We start from the raw sequence: 17,288 nt of genomic DNA on the forward strand, positions 1-17,288 counted from the left end.
TGGTATTTGTCTTTCTCTGATTGACTTATTTCACTTAGCATAATATATTCTAGCTTATTCATGTTGTTGCAAATGGCAAGATTTCATTCTTTTTGTTGGCTGAGTAATATTCTGTTGTAAAGTATATGTATATAACACATCTTTAAATAATTTTTTTTTATTTTTTTAATTTATTTTTTAAATTTACATCCAAGTTACTTAGCATATAGTGCAACAGTGATTTCAGGAATAGATTCCTTAATGCCCCTACCCACTTAGCCCATCCCATCTCCCACAACCCCTCCAGTAACCCTCTGTTTGTTCTCTCTATTTAAGAGTCTCTTATGTTTTGTCCCCCTCCCTGTTTTTATATTTTTGCTTCCCTTCTCTTATGTTCATCTGTTTTGTATCTTAAATTCCTCATATGAGTGAAGTCATATGATATCTTTCTCTGACTAATTTTGCTTAGCATAATACCCTCTAGTTCCATCCACGTAGTTGCAAATGGGAACATTTCATTCTTGATTGCAGAGTAATACTCCACTGTGTGTGTGTGTGTGTGTGTGTGTGTGTGTGTGTGTGTCTGCTTTCTCCTTGAGGATATACACACACACACACACACACACACACACACACTATACACACACACACACGCGTGCGCACACACACACACACACACACACACACATATATATATGTATATATATACACACACACACACACACACACCACATCTTCTTTATCCATTCATCCGCTGATGGACATTTGGGCTCTTTCCATACTTTGACTGTTGTTGATAGCACTGCTATAAACATTGGGGTGCATGTGTCCCTTCGAAACAGCACACCTGTATCCCTTGGATAAGTACCTAGTAATGCAATTGCTGGGTCATAGGGTAGTTCTATTTTTAATTTTTTGAGGAACCTCCATACTGTTTTCCAGAGTGGCTGTACCAGTTTGCATTCCCATCAGCAGTGCAAAAGAGATCCTCTTTCTCTGCATCCTCCCCAACATCTTTTGTTGCCTGAGTTGTTAATGTTAGCCATTCTGGCTGGTGTGAGGTAGTATCTCATTGTGGTTTTGATTTGTATTTCCCTGATGATGAGTAATATTGAGCATTTTTTCATGTGTTGGTTTGCCATCTGGATGTCTTCTTTGGAGAAGTGTCTATTTATGTCTTTTGCCCATTTCTTCACTGGATTCTTTGTCTTTTGCATGTTGAGTTTGATAAGTTCTTTATAGATTTTGGATACCAACCCTTCATCTGATATGTCATTTGCAAATATCTTCTCCCATTCAGTCAGTTGCCTTTTAGTTTTGCTGATTGTTTCCTTTGCTGTGCAGAAGCTTTTTATCTTGATGCGGTCCCAGAAGTTCATTTTTGCTTTTGTTTCCCTTGCCTCCGGAGACGTGTTGAGTAAGAAGTTGCTACGGCTGACATCATAGAGGATTTTGCCTGCTTTCTCCTCTAGGATTTTGATGGCTTCCTGTCTTACATTGAGGTCTTTCATCCATTTTGAGTTTCTTTTTGTGTATGGTGTAAGAGAGTGGTCCAGGTTCATTTTTCTGCGTGTTGCTGTCCAGTTTTCCCAGCACCACTTGCTGAAGAGACTGTCTTTATTCCATTGGATATTCTTTCCTGCTTTGTCAGAGATTAGTTGGCCATACGTTTGTGGGTCCATTTCTGGGTTCTCTATTCTGTTCCATTGATCGGAGTGTCTGTTTTTGTGCCTACTGGCACTGTATTGTCTTGATGTCTTAAGCCACTGTATTGTCTTAATGATTACAGCTTTGTAATTCAGCTTGAAATCCGGGATTGTGATGCCTCCAGCTTTGGTTTTCTTTTTCAAGATTGTTTTGGCTATTTGAGTTCTTTTCTGGTTTCATGCAAATTTTAGAATAGTTTGTTCTAGCTCTGTGAAGAATGCTGGCGTTATTTTGATAGGTATTGCAATGAATATATTGCTTTGGGTAGTATTGACATTTTTAACAATATTTGTTCTTCTTATCCAGGACCATGAAATATTTTCCCATTTTTTTGTCTCTTCTTTATTTTCTTTCATAAGCTATCTATAGTTTTCAGTGTATAGATTTTTCACCTCTTTGGTTAGATTTATTCCTAGGTATTTTATGGGTTTTGGTGCAATTGTAAATGGGATTGATTCCTTGGTTTCTCTTTCTGTTGCTTCATTATTAGTGTGTAGGAATACAACTGATTTCTGTGCATTGATTTTACATCCTGCAACTTTGCTGAATTCATGGATCAGTTCTAGCAGTTTTTTGGTGGAATCTTTTGGGTTTTCCATAGAGTATCATGTCATCTGTGAAGAGTGAAAGTTTGACCTCCTCCTGGCTGATTTGGATGCCTTTTATTTCTTTGTGTTGTCTGATTGCTGAGGCTAAGACTTACAATACTGTGTTGAATAACAGTGGCGAGAGTGGGCATCCTTGTCTTGTTCCTGACCTTAGGGGGAAATCTCTCAGTTTTTCCCCACTGAGGATATTAGCATTGGGTTTTTCGTATATGGCTTTTATGATCTTGAGGTATGATCCTTCTACCCCTACTTTCTTGAGGGTTTTTATCAAGAAAGGATGCTGTATTTTGTCAAATGCTTTCTCTGCATCTAGTGAGAGGATCGTGTGGTTCTTGTCCTTTGTTTTATTGATGTGATGAATCACATTGGTTTGCAGATGTTGAACCAGCCCTGCATCCCAGGTATAAATCCCACTTGGTCGTGGTGAATAATTTTTTTTAATGTATTGTTGGATCCAGTTGGCTAATACCTAGTTGAGGGTTTTTGCATCCATATTCATCAGGGAAATTGGTCACTAGTGCTTTTTAGTGGGGTCTCTGTCTGATTGTGGAATGAAGGTAATGCTGGCTTCATAGAGTTTGGAAGTTTTCCTTCCATTTCTATTTTTTGGAACAGCTTCAAGAGAATAGGTGTTAACTCTCCTTAAATGTTTGGTAAAATTCCCCTGGAAAGCCATCTGGCCCTGGACTCTTGTTTTTGGGGAGATGTTTTTTTTATTAGTAATTCGATTTCTTTACTGGTTATGGGTCTGTTCAAATTTTCTATTTCTTCCTGTTTCAGTTGTGGTAGTTTATATGTTTCTAGGAATTTGTCCGTTTCTTCCAGATTGCCCATTTTATTGGTGTATAATTACTCATAATATTCTCTTATTATTGTTTTTATTTCTGCTGTCTTGGTTGTGAACTCTGCTCTTTCATTCTTGATTTTATTTGGGTCCTTTCCTTTTTCTTTTTGATCAAACTGGCTAGTGGTTTATCAATTTTATTAACTCTTTCAAAGAACCAGCTTCTGGTTTCATTGATTTGTTCTACTGTTTTTTTGGTTTTGGTAGCATTGATTTCTGCTCTAATCTTTATTTCCTGTCTTCTGCTGGTTTTGGGTTTTATTTACTGTTCTTTTTCCAGCTCTTTAAGGTGTAAATTTGGTTATGTATCTGAGACCTTTCTTCCTTCTTTAGGAAGGCCTGGATTGCTATATACTTCCCTCTTACAACCGCCTTTGCTGTGTCCCTGAGGTTTTGGGGTGTGGTATGATCATTTTCATTGGCTTCCATGTACTTTTTAATTTCCTCTTTAACTTCTTGGTTGGCCCATTCATTCTTTAGTAAGATGTTCTTTAGTCTCCAAGTATTTGTTTACCTTTCCAAATTTTTTCTTGTGATTGATTTAGAGTTTCACCATATTGTGGTCTAAAAATATGCATGGTATGATCTCAATCTTTTTGTACTTGAGGACTGATTTGTGTCCCAGTATGTGATCTATTCTGGAGGACATTCCATGTGCATAAATAAATTTTTTTTTTTAAGTTTATTTTGAGAGAGAGAACGCGCATGCAAGAGCAGGGTCAGGGGGCAGAGAGAGAGGGGGAGAGAATCCCAAGCAGGCTCCACACACAGCCCAATGTGGGGCTTGAACTCACGAACCACTGTGAGATCATGACCTGAGCCAAAACCAAGAGTCGGATGCTGAACTGACTGAGCCATCCAGGTGCCCCAACCACATCTTCTTTATCCATTCATTAGTTGATGGACATTTGGACTCTCTCCATAGTTTGGCCTTGTTGATAATGCTGCTATAAACATTGGGGTGAATGTACCCCTTTGAATCTGTATTTTTGTGTTTTTTGGGTAAATACCTAACGGTGCAATTGCTGGATCGTAGGGTAGTGTGTTTTTAGTTTGTTGAAGAACCTCTATACTGTTCTCCAAAGTTGCCGCACCATTTTGCATAACCATCAACAGTGCAAGAGGGTTTCTCCGCATCCTCTTCAATACCTGTTGTTTCTTGTGTTGTTTATTTTATCCATTCTGACAAAGTGTGAGGTGGTACTTCATTGGGGTTCTGATTTGCATTTCCCAGATGATGAGTGATGTTGAGCAAGTCTTTTCATGTGTCTGTTAGGCATGTGGATGTCTTCTGTGTAAAAGTGTCTATTCATGTTTCTGCCAGTTTCTTAACTGGGTTATTTGTTTTTTAGATGTTTGATAAGGTCTTTTTTTTTTTTGATGTTTGTTTATTTTTGAGAGAGAGAGTACAAGCAGGGGAGGAGCAGAGAGAGAGGGAGACACAGAATCTGAAGCAGGCTTCAGGCTTTGAGCTGTCAGCACAGAGCCTGATGCCAGGCCCGAACCCAGGAACTGTGAGATCATGACCTGAGTCGAAGTTGGATGCTTAACTGACTGAGCCGCTCAGGCACCCCGATAAGTTCTTTATAGATTTTGGATACTAAACCCTTATCGATAGGATGAGTTTGGGAGTTTTCTTTCTATTTTTTTTGGAACAGTTTGAGAAGAATATTTATTAACTCTTCTATAAATGTTTGGTAGAATTCCCCTGGGAAGCCATCTGGCACAGGATTATTAGTTGGGAGATTTTTATTCAGTTTCTTTGCTGGTTATGGGTCTGTGCAAATTTTCTATTTCTTCCTGTTTCAGTTTTGGTAGTTTGTCAGTTTCTATGAATTTGTCCATTTCTTCCACATTGCCCTGTTTGTTGGCATGTAATTTTGATAATATTTTGTTATAATTGTTTTTATTTCTCTGTTGGTGGTTGTGATCTCTCCTCTTTCATTAGTGATTTTATTTGGATCCTTTCTCTTTTCTTTTTGGTAAGTTTCACTAAGAATTTATCAATTTTGTTAATTTTTTCGAAGAACCAGCTCTTAGTTTTGTTGATCTGTTCTATTTTTGTTTATCAATTATTTCTGCTTTAATCTTTATTATTTCCCTTCTTCTGCTGGTTTAGACTTTATATGCTGTTTCTTTTCTAGCTCCTTTAGGTGTAAGATTAAGTTGTGTAGGGACCTTTCTTGCTTCTCAAGATAGGCCTGAATTGTAATATACTTCCTTGTTATAACTGGCTTTGCTGCATCCCAAAGATTTTGGACTGTCATGTTTTCATTTTCATGTGTTTCCATGTATTTTTTAAATTTCTTCTTTGATTTCCTGGTTAATCTGTTCATTCTTTAGTAGGATGTTCTGTAACCTTCATGTATTTAAGGGCTTTCCAAATTTTTTTCTTGTGGTACACTTTAAGTTTCATAACACTGTGATTTGAAAATATGCATGCTGTGATCCCGATCTTTGTGTACTTGTTGAGGGTTGATTTGTGATCCAGTATGTGATCTCTTCTGGAGAATGTTCCGTGTGTACTCGAGAAGAATGTGTATTCTGTTTTAGGGTGAAATAAATTCCATCTGGTCCAGTGTGTTCAAAGCCATTGTTTCCTTGTCGATTTTCTGCTTAGATGATCTGTCCATTGCTGTAAGTGGGGTGTTAAAGCCCCCTACCATAATTGTATTATTATCAGTGAGTTTCTTTATGTTATTAATTGATTTATATGTTTGGGTGCTTCCAAGTTGGCATGAATATTTACAATTGTTAGATATTTTTGATGGATAGACCCCTTAATTATGATATAATACTGTTCTTTATCTCTTGTTATAGCTTTTGTTTTAAAATCTAGATTGTCTTGTATTAGTATGGCTACTTCAGCTTTCATTGATGTCCATTAGCATGATAGATGGTCCTCCATCCCCTCACTTTCAGTCTGCAGTTGTCTTTTGGTCTAAAATGAGTCTCTTGTAGGCAGCATATAGATGGACCTTGTTTTTAAATCTGTTCTAATACCCTGTACTAGAGTATTTCATCCATTTACATTCAGAGTGATTATTAAAAGATATGAAATAGGGCCATTGTGTTACCTGTAGAGTTGGTGTTTCTGGTGATGCTCTGGTACTTTTAAGTCTTTGTTGCTTTTAGTTTCCCTCCCCTCCTCTCCCAACTCAAAGAATTCCCCTTGAAATTTCTTGCAGGGCTGGTTTAGTGGTCACAAACTCCTTTAGTTTTTGTCTGAGAAACTCTATCTCTTACTCTATTTTTTTTTTTTTTTTTTTTTTAGTATTTTTATTTATTTTTGAGACAGAGAGCATGAGCGGGGGCGAGGGGGGCAGAGAGAGAGGGAAACAGAATCTGAAGCGGGCTCCAGGCTCTGAGCTGTCAGCACGGAGCCCGACATGGGGCTTGAACTCACGGACGGTGAGATCATGACCTGAGCTGAAGTCGGCCACCCAGGCGCCCCTCTCTTACTCTATTTTGAATGACAACCCTGCTGCATAGAGTATTCTTGGTTCCATATTTTTCCCATTCAGCACGTTGAATTTATCTTGCCTCTTCTTTCTGTCCTGCCAAGCTTCTGTGGACAGGTCTCCTGCAAACCTGATTTGTCTCTCAGTGTTAGGTTAATGACTTTTTTCCCCTTGCTGCTTTCAGGATTCTTTCTTTGTGTATTTTGTGAATTTCACTATGGTATATTGGTGATTCCTGGCTTTTGTTGAATTTAATGGAGCTCTCTGTGCTACTTGGATTTTGATGTCTGTTCCCTTCCCCAGATTAGGGAAGTTTTCAGCTATAATTTGCTCACATAAACCTTCTGCCTCTTTTTCTCTCCCTTCGTCTTCTGGGATTCATATAATATGAATGTTATTACTTTTTTAAATGTTTATTTGTTTTGAGAGAGAGAGAGCACACAAGCCGGGGAAGGCCAGAGAGAGAAGGTGAGAGAGAATCCCAAGCAGGCTCCTTGTTGTTAGCACAGAGCCTGACGTGGGGCTCGATCCCATGAACTGTGAGATCATGACCTGAGCTGAAATCAAGAGCCTGACACTTAACCAGCTGAGCCCCTCAGTCACCCCCGCATGTTATGTTTTAATAAATCACTGAGTTCCCTAATTCTGCCTTCATGATCCCTGACCTTTGTTTCCCTCTTCTTTCAGCTTCACTGTTTATCTTCTGTACTGGTAATTTGCTCTTCTGGCTTGTCCATCTTCGTTTTTATGGCCTACATTTGGAATTGCCTCTCATGTATAGCATTTTAAATTTTGACCTTACTAGATTTTAGTTCTTTTATCTTTGTAGAAAGGGATTCTCTGGTGTCTTCTATGCTTTTTTCAAGCCCAGCTAGTATCTTTATAATTGTTGCTTTAAATTCTAGTTCAGACATCTTATTCATATCTGCATTAGTTAAATCCCTGGCCATCATTTCTTCCTGTTCTTTCTTTTGAGGTGAATTTCTCTGTCTTGTCATTTTGGAGGAAGAAAAAAGTAATATTAGAATGAAATAAAAATTAAAGAATTAAAAAAATCAAATAAAGGAAGTTAGATCCTAGGTGTGTTTTGGTCTGCTTATTAAGAGAAGCTTGATAGAAAAAAAGAAGAGAGAAAACATTTTTAAGTAGTAAAATAAAATAAACTTTGCTCCTTCTGTATCCAAGAAAACAAAAATAGCAAAACCAAAACAGAAGCAACAACAACAACAAAAATGAACAAACAAAAAACCCAAATGAAGCTAGATCTCCTTTGCCCTGCAGGTGGAACTTTGCAGCAGTCTATGGTCAATTGACTAAGATAGCGGAAGGGATTTGTGCTGATCTTCTGGGAGAAGGACCTGCTACTCTGATTCTCTGGCCCACATGCCTTAGAGTAGGGGTGCCTGGAGGGCTCAGGGAGGTGGAGCTTGGTGTAATGGCTTCATTCTCCACTTGGTGGCACTGTTTGGCTCACTGGGGTTGATCATTGTTGGTGGCCTAATGATGAAAATGGTGTCTCTGGTCTACAGAACAGGAAGTTTGCACCCTCACAGACACACGACCAGTCATTCCTTCTGTGATCCCCCCCCCCCATTCTGCCAAGTGTGATATTTCACTGTAGCTTTGATTTACATTTCCCTGATGATGAGTGATATTCAGCATCTTTTCATGTGTGTGTTGGCCATGTGTATGTCTTCTTTGGAGAAATGTCCATTTATGTCTTCTGCCCATTTTTCAATTGTATTTTTTTTTTTTTTTTTTTGGTGTTGAGTTTTAGAAGTTCTTTATATATTTTGGATACTAACCCTTTATCAGGTATGTCATTTGTAAATATCTGCTCCCATTCTGAAGGTTGCCTTCTGGTTTTGTTGATTGTTTCCTTTGCTGTGCAAAAGCTTTTAGTTTATTTTTTGCTTTTGTTTCCCTTGCCTGAGGAGACCTATCTTAAAAAAAAAAAAAAAAATGTTCCTATGGCCAGTGTCAGAGAAATTACTGCCTGTGCTCTCTTCTAAGATTTTTATGGTTTTAGGCTCACATTTAGGTCCTTAATCCATTTTGAGTTTTATTTTTGTGTATGGTGTAAGAAGGTGGTAGTCCAGTTTCATTCTTTTGCATGTAGCTGTCCAGTTTTCCCAACAGCATTTGTTGAAGAGACTTTTTCTCATTGCATATTTTTGCCTCCTTTATCAATGATCAATTGACCATATAATATATAATCATGGGTTTATTTCTGGCTCTCTATTCTGTTTCATTAATCTATGTGTCTGTGTTCCAGCACCATACATACTGTTTTGATTACTACAGCTTTGTAGTATAACTTGAAATCTAGGAATGTGATACCTCCAGTTTTGTTCTGTTTTCAAAATTACTTTGGCCATTCAGGGTCTTTTGTGGCTCCATACAAATTTTAGGAATGTTCTAGTTCTGGAATGTTTGTTCTAGTTCTGTGAAAAATGCTGTTGGTATATTTTTTAAAATATTTATGTTGACATTTATTTATTCTGACAGTGCTGACAGTGCAGACTCGGCATAGGACTTGATCTCATGAACTGTGAGATCATGACTTGAGCCAAAATCGAGTCAGGTGCTTAACTGACTGAGCCACCCAGGCACTCCCTGTTGGTATTTTTTTTCTTTTTTAATTTCAGTTTTCTTTCTTTTTTTAATATAATCTATTGTCAAATTGGCTTCCATACAACACCCAGTGCTCATCCCAACAAGTGCCCTCCTCATTGCCCATCACCTACTTTCCCCTCTCCCCCATCCCCTATCCCTGTTGGTATTTTTTTAGGGATTGTATTAAATCTGTAGATTGGTGTGGGTGTTATGGGCATTTTAGCAATATTTGTTGAGCATGGAATATCTTTCCATTTGTGTTATCTTCAGTTTTTTCATCAGTTTTATTTTTCAGGGTACAGGTCTCTCACTTCCTTGGTTAACTGTATTCCTAGTTATTATTTTTGGTATAGTTGTAAATGGGATTGTTTTCTTCTCTTTCTGTTGCTTCATTATTGGTGCAGAGAAATGCAGCAGATTTCTGTATATTAATTTTATACCCTGCAAGCTTACTGAATTCATCTGTCATTTCTAGTAGGATTTTGGTGAAGTCTTTAGGGTTCTCTATATATAGTATCGTGTCATCTGCAAATAGTGACAGTTTTACTTCTTGCTCACCAATTTGGATGCCTTTGATTCCTTTCATGAGAGTATTTTGGCACATGGCTCATCACTTGTCCCCTCCCCCCCACATATACACTGTCCTTCCAAAATATTATCTCCCTTTCTTTCTGTATCTTTCCTTCAGGGAATAGGGCAGTTCTCTAGTGCCACAAAACAATTCCAGCTTCTGTAACGCACTGTGATTTTTTTGTTGTTATTACCTAACATCACGATGCAGTGAAAACTTAATGGTTATTATTACTTTTATGATCTCAGCAACATTATTTGCTGAGAAAATATCAGAGTAAACTATGTCCGATGGTTGTATCTGTTATTGTATTCTTCTCTACAGCATTACCTGATGGTTGCTATTGACTGCTTCATAGCTACCTGCAAACTGTCTTATAATACAAGTTCACGATCTCTTATTTGCAGTTTTGAAATCCGAAGTTTTTTTTTTGTAAAGTGAACCAACTTCTCAAACTACTCATTTGGTGAAAAGCCTGCTCATCTTGAAGAGAAACTTTAAGTCTTTATCCTAGTAAATACGCCCATTCACAAATTTTGCTTCAGAAATAATAACATATTTGGGTGCCACCACAGGCCCTGTTGAGGATATTACATAGCATGCAGTATATACAACCTCAGTATTGTTATAAAATTTGAAAAATTATGAATTTCAAAATATATTTGGCTCCAGGAATTTGGGTGAGAGATGATAGACATATGGTGATGATAAAGATCTATTCTCATTGGGGTACCTGGTGGCTCATTTGGTTAGGTGCCTGACTGTTGATTTTGGCTCAGGTCATAATCTCACTATTTGTGACATCGATAAACATTAAAAAAAAAATCTGTTCTCACTTGAACTTCCCTTTTTCTGAGCTGCTTTCTATGACTATTATTACTTCAGTGGCTTAATGAAAAGATGCCTTAACTAAATAAAAAATCTGGATTCTAACCTTGGCTCTACTGTTTGTTAAATTTATGATCTTGGTCAAGTTGATTTAACTATTCTGGTGATAATCTTCACCCAGTGTTCCTTAGACTTATATGGGCTAAGTAAGATAATGTAAATGAAAGTGCTTTATTAAAATGTTAATGCTGTACAAATAATTAATAGTACAGATAGTAAGAACAATAATACTTCAAGTTCTGGGAATTCTTTTCTAATAATTTGCAATCTTATTTGTATACTGAGGTGTAAGAATGATATTTGATTATAGTAATAATCCAAGTTATTATTGAGGCCTTTATGCTGTGAATGCTGGTAAGCATGTAACATGGGTGGCTACTGCCATTCTGTGTTGCCGATGAAGGAACTGGTGACCAAAAATTAAACTTTCCCAAGCTCTTGTAGCTGCACCACTCACAGTTACTGATTTCAGGCTCAGAATCTGGTCCAATTCTGGCTGACTTTCAGTTTTAAATTTTACATGGAGGGGCGCCTGGGTGGCTCAGTTGGTTAAGTGTCTGCCTTCAGCTCAGGTCATGATCTCATGGTCTGTGAGTTCGAGCCCCATGTCAGGCTCTGTGCTGACAGCTTGGAGGCTGGAGCCTGCTTCAGATTCTGTGTCTCCCTCTCTCTCTGCCCCTCCCCAACTTGTGCTCTGTCTCTCTCTCTCTCAAAAATAAATAAAAATGTAAAAAAAAAATTTATAAATTTTACATGGAGACAAAATGGATTTAAGTGCCTATTGAATTGCTTTCTCACTTTTGTATATTAAGTCATCTTAAGTACAAAGTGAAAACATGAACTCTTCTTTAAATTGCTGGTAACTCTATTGCTGAAACTGGTTTCATTTTCTAACTTCTCAATCCATTCCTCTCAATAACTGCAGTGTTGAGGCTAAATCTGCACTGTACGTCTTAAAGACTGATGCCTCTATTTCCTTGACAGGATTCTGATTATCTTTAGTAATTTTTTGTTATGTTTTACTTTATGAAACCAGAAGACTTTATGACAAAGATGCCCTTAATCTTAAGGTTTATCCCATTATGACTGTGTATGCAGGCATACACGTCTCTAAAATATCCTTAAATAAAATGACAGTTAATACAGTTATTTATGAAATCTTATTACCATTAGACTTCTCTGTGACATACCATACCATTTGTGATGTTAACATTTGGAAGTATTGGCAAGCCTGGCCTCTTAGGGAGCATGAAAGAATAACTTTTAAGCATACCAAACTAGTTTCATTTGGTAAGGACTTAACATCAAAGTGTAACTTTTTTTGTTAAACTAGTAGTTTGGCAATGAAAGTGAAGGAATTTACCATGTGATTTTCCTTTATGTTTTGTCTCATTAGCTTATGACTGTGTGTGTACATACAAGAGTGCTGTCTATGGATCTCTATGTCTCTCAGTGAACTACTTTACTGGAATATCTAGAGTAACTAGTGTTGTAACCACTAAGAGTTATAGCTGGAACTTGACTCATCAATCTAGAAAAATATGCCAGACATTAATCTTTTGTTCTGCTGACTGGGTCAACTTTTCCATTCCACTTGCATCACAGCCACTTTATGAGTCATTCCAAAATCTCAGTTACATACAGCATTGACTTGTTTGAAAGGCAAACTTTAGCAAGAAGCTTATATTTAGCATGAAGGTATATATGAAATTGAGTTGGAATGTGGGGATTCAAGATAGAAGAAATTTCACATAGGCATATGTAGAAGACCAAAAGAATACACTTAAATAAGATCGGCATTAGAGAATATTTGCATAATTAGGTATGGGCCAGATATTACAAAGATGTTAAAAAGCAAGAGCAGAGGTTAAATATTTAGCTGACTTTCAATAAATATTGATTGGACAAATGAATAGAATAGAGCATTATAAATTGTGTAAGAGTTCGGCGCGCATGCGCGCGTTTGTGTGTGTGTTTCTCTTGTGGTGGGCCAAAATAGGATTTCAGACCAAATTTGTGGAAGAACTCAGTGTGATTCATCACTTTGTTGTAACTTCTTTTCTTCTCCTTCCCTGCAACCCCAAATCATTTGATATGGATATAAATGATGATGAATTTGCCTCCAGGCAGGAAATCAAATCAGGTGTTCCTGGTGGTGGTGATCAGATTGTTGCTTTTTTTCCACATCTACTCATTTTGTGGGCATGCTTGTGGGAAGACAGAAGGGGTGTAGCAAAAGAAAAATGGCAAGATCTTACCCTGTCAGTTTTGCCAGTTAGGGATTTATTACCAACTATTAATTGTGGGAAATTTCACACATTACTGTCTGTGACGTCTGTGACGTTGGACCATTTCCTCTAAGCGATATGGATTTATTCAACAAATATTTTAGTGCCTAATATGTGTTTACAATTCTTTAGATACTGACCAGAAAGAGACAGGTCTCTACCCTTTTATAGAGCTTAAAATAGGAAACTAAACAAGACAGGAGAAACTCCCAGACAACTAGACAAGCTCTAATAACATAATGAGGTGAGTGTCTGGTAGAGGAAGTAGATGATGCTGCTGGATCCTAGCTAGTGAGGTGAGTGAAGGTTAGGGAAGGTCCTGCTAAAAGTGAAGTCTAAGCTGAGATCTGAAGGATGAGTAGAAATTAACCAGTGAAGAGCAGGGTAAAAGGAAGGAGCAGCAGGTGAAACTCTGGAAGCTGGAGAGAACATGATGGCAGTAAAGAGGAGGTGAAAGGAAATTGGCTGGAGGATAGAGTGTGAGGGAGTATAGATGGCTAGAAGTCTCACCTTGATTTTCAGGTACAGTGAACTGTATTATAATCTGATTTCTGTGTGTCATCAATTCTCTTTATTCTGAGTTCTAGGAAGGAGTACGTAGCAGGGAACATCAATCTGAATAAAGCAACTGGGAAGAAACTACCCCATCTGTGTCACACTAAATAACCACCATTTATTTTTCTCAGTAATGCCCACAGATGCACTCCCCTCTGTCTGATGCTCACTACAAAAATGTTGGGGACTACATGTAACACTAACATTAAGTGCTAATAATTGTTATGTTAATTATTTAACACAGACCAAAACATTTTTTTCAAAAGCCATTCTTAAGCTTGAATTCACATATAACTTTAGTAATAGTGTTCCAGGTTATAGTTAATTTAAACTTGGTGAAGTAAACAGACTGTGGCAAGAATTTTTCTGTATATTAGTTTACACTGTACTGGATTAATGCTAAATGGTCATCAAACTTTGCAGACTTTCCCTAAGATTAGGGGGGAAATTTTTGATTAGTAGAGTCCTAGTTAGTAGCATACTACAGGTCCATTAACTACTTAAAAAAAAGTTGCGGGAGAGGAATTCCGAGGAGGATAATCTCTAAAGGAGTGAAAATAATAATGAGCTCCTCATTGCACCCTGTTCCCCCACCAATCTAATTAAAGAGACCTGTAAATACAAAGTAACAGCATTAGATTTCCTGCCTAAATCATTGCCTGCTAGAAGACAGGTGCAAAATTAATGAAAATAGGTCCAGCTTTCAGATCTGCAATAGACAGATTGGCCCTGGATGGGCTAAGTCATACCTTGTGATTTTTTTAAGATCATACTAATAGTGAGCTAAAACCATATTACGTTTTGCAACCATATTGAAAAGGAGATGGTTGCACACTTGTCAGGTGAAGTGAATTCGGCCTCCAAATATTTTCCCAGCCTTATCTTATATTTTCTACTAAGCAGACTTTATGCTGTGCTACTACAGAATCTGCATTTTTAAAATACTAGTTCCTCTGATGATATTTAATTTCTCTAAATCTTTGAAATAAGAAATAGGATTCTCTTGCTCCAAAATCTTGTAAAAATTTATCACCCAGTTGAATCTTTTTGATAAAGCCATATAACAGTTGTATTACTTGACTTATAACTCTTTAAATAAGCTAACATCCAAGAATTGTATACTATAGATTTGCTGTTTTTGTTTTCAGAACTCTTCATCTTGGCTTATACCTATTCTGCCTGATATGCTGCGACACATTTTTCAGTTTTGTGTATTAGAAAGCAGCCAGGAAATTCTGGACCTCATTCACAAGGTACACAGTGAATATATCTGTACTCTTTTCCCCAGTGATTTGGTAGATTTAAAAAATTTTTCACAGTCGCTATACTGTTGTTGGTCAGGAATTTTAAGAAATTAGAAATCAAAACATTTGAAAAGTCAGAGATTGCTTACTGTTAGTTTTCTATTACTGCCATATCAAATGACCACAAATTAGTGGCTTAAAACAACATAAATGTATTACTTCACAGTTCTATAGCTCAGAAGTCTGACATGGGTATCCTCAGGCCAGGCAAGATATGACAAGAAAATAGTCTTCTTATGGAATATAATAGTTAAATCTACTAGGCAAGTGTTTTAAGCACTTTCTGATAGCCTCAGTACAGAAAGTAAAATGAAGGAAAGACTTTTCTTTATCACTTATTTTGCTGTTTATAAGTATGCTTATTGATCTTGTGAAGTATCTTTTGGAAATCATTGGTAATACACAGAGTCTTATCGTTTTAGTTTAGATTTGTACTTTTCCCCCTTATTTGCAAGGTGTATTGGGATCTTTTAAGATGAGCCATTTGATATATTTAACTGTTTATAAAGGGAAATGGTACTGTTTGACCTTTCAAATCTGTTAATTGAGTCTGGAATTATTGCCTCTGAGGTGGCTCATTGTTAACAGCCTTGGATTAACAGTGGTGTTATTTCTATAGGCTTTTAATTACATTTAATGTTACGCATCAAGAAAGGTACCTTATTAAGTAAGATCATGAATCAAGACTTACATTGTTCTTAATTTATGCTAGGACATTACCACCTCTAACTTTAGCAGAGGACATCTATCAGGAACTGTTAGATGTTGAAGAGTGTATGTTGAATATAGGACTGCATTAGTATTGAGCTTTATGATACATGCAAAGGATTTCAACAGCTGAGATTTTGACAACTCTTATTGTTATGGGTATCTTAACATTTTAAATGATTTTTGCAAAATACTGAAGAAAACTCTTGTGTTCCTCTCCTTAAAACTTTCTTTTGTGTTTTTTAGTATACAAAACTATCAAAAAGCAGCATTTAAAAATAAGCTTTTCTATTGACTTTTAAAATTGATCTCTGTGCTATTTCCAACCTTTTTTTTTTTTAACTCAGTATCCCTAAAAATAAGTATTAGATTTTATTACCCCATACTAGAAAAATTTCACTTTTCGTGTTTCTCTTTCACTTTGTAGGTTTGGATGGAACTGTTGAGCAAAGCTTCAGTTCATTATGTGGTAGCAGCTGCTTGTCCCTGGATGGGTGCTTGGCTTTGCTTGATGATGCAGCCTTCTCATTTACCTATTGACTTAAATATGTTGCTAGAAGTAAAAGCCAGAGCCAAGGTGAGTATAAAGGGACATAATGTATTTGTATATTTAGGTCTAAATATTAATATAGTAAACTATGTAAGAAATTTGTATTGCTTTATCTTAAGTGTAATTTAATTAATTTAATGTAAGGACAAATTACTGTTTTATGAGGACCTTGACAAAATGCATAGTAATTTTTATCCATTAAAATTTTGGGAAAAGAAATGTATTTTACTGGGATAACAAATGAGAGTATTTTTGCGTATAGAGGAGAGTTGCCTATTAAATTTTAATGATTAATCTTTAATTACAGTTTCCCCTCCTCCCCCCACCTTTCTTTCTAGGAAAAAACATGTGGTAAGGTACGCCAAGGCCAAAGCCAAACTAAAGAAGTCCTTCAGGAGTACATTGCAGGTGCAGAGACCATCATGGAAGATCCCTCCACTAGGGATTTTGTGGTTATGCGGGCCAGAATGATGGCAGCCAAGTGAGTATACAAAAATTGAGAAGGCTTTTAAAAGAACCAAAATATTCTTCTGATGTGTTTGTCAATACTTCCTCCATCACACTAGTTACAGAGTAAGAAAAAGTGTAATTAAACGTTTTTCTTTTTTTTTGAAGTTTTAAATAAGATTTATATCTTTTTATGAAGATGAAAGAGGAGTTATATCTTTGTTGTGAAAAGTTATAGCTTCAATAGGGGAAACTTTACTTCAAGTAAGTTCTATAGTAACTTCTTTTTTCTCCCTCCTAGGTTGTTAGGAGCACTTTGTTGCTGTATTTGTGATCCGGGTGTAAATGTGGTAACCCAAGAAATTAAGCCAGCTGAATCCCTTGGCCAGTTACTACTCTTCTATTTGAACTCCAAATCTGCCTTGCAGAGAATTAGTGTTGCATTGGTAATCTGTGAATGGGCTGCTTTACAAAAGGTAAGATTTTTCCCCAAAAGTAATGAAGACAAGCTAAGTAAACCAATTTCCATTAGCTGTTAAGATTATTTTCATTATATTTTATAAACAGAACAAAATTTTCTCTGTATAAAAATCCGACAGTTCTAGAAAAGTATTCTAAATTGTAGTGAAACATTATTTCTCTTCCAGTTGCTTTTAACCTTAGACTTTTTTCTTAGAACCCCCAGTTTCGTACCTGAGACTACTAGTTATGACCATACTTAATGTTTGCTCTTGATACTACAATCTGTTAAGAAATGTCTGT

At 36.7% G+C, this 17,288-nt stretch overlaps 1 protein-coding gene across 1 annotated transcript in view; it reads left to right on the plus strand.

Moving 5' to 3' along the window:
* The window catches only part of BTAF1 (B-TFIID TATA-box binding protein associated factor 1), a 121,713-nt gene that overhangs the window by 48,881 nt on the left and 55,544 nt on the right, over window positions 1–17,288 (plus strand). The window contains exons 15-18 of the mRNA XM_047073165.1: window positions 14,666–14,770; window positions 15,957–16,106; window positions 16,418–16,560; window positions 16,828–17,002. Of these exons, the coding sequence (XP_046929121.1) occupies window positions 14,666–14,770; window positions 15,957–16,106; window positions 16,418–16,560; window positions 16,828–17,002 (573 nt within the window). The remainder of the gene's footprint in view (window positions 1–14,665; window positions 14,771–15,956; window positions 16,107–16,417; window positions 16,561–16,827; window positions 17,003–17,288) is intronic.

The sequence above is a fragment of the Lynx rufus genome, unplaced genomic scaffold (genome assembly GCF_022079265.1).
Source record: "Lynx rufus isolate CCGP_SWC_20201006 ecotype Redwood Valley unplaced genomic scaffold, mLynRuf1.p SCAF_11, whole genome shotgun sequence".
Classification (NCBI taxonomy): Eukaryota; Metazoa; Chordata; class Mammalia; order Carnivora; family Felidae; genus Lynx; species Lynx rufus.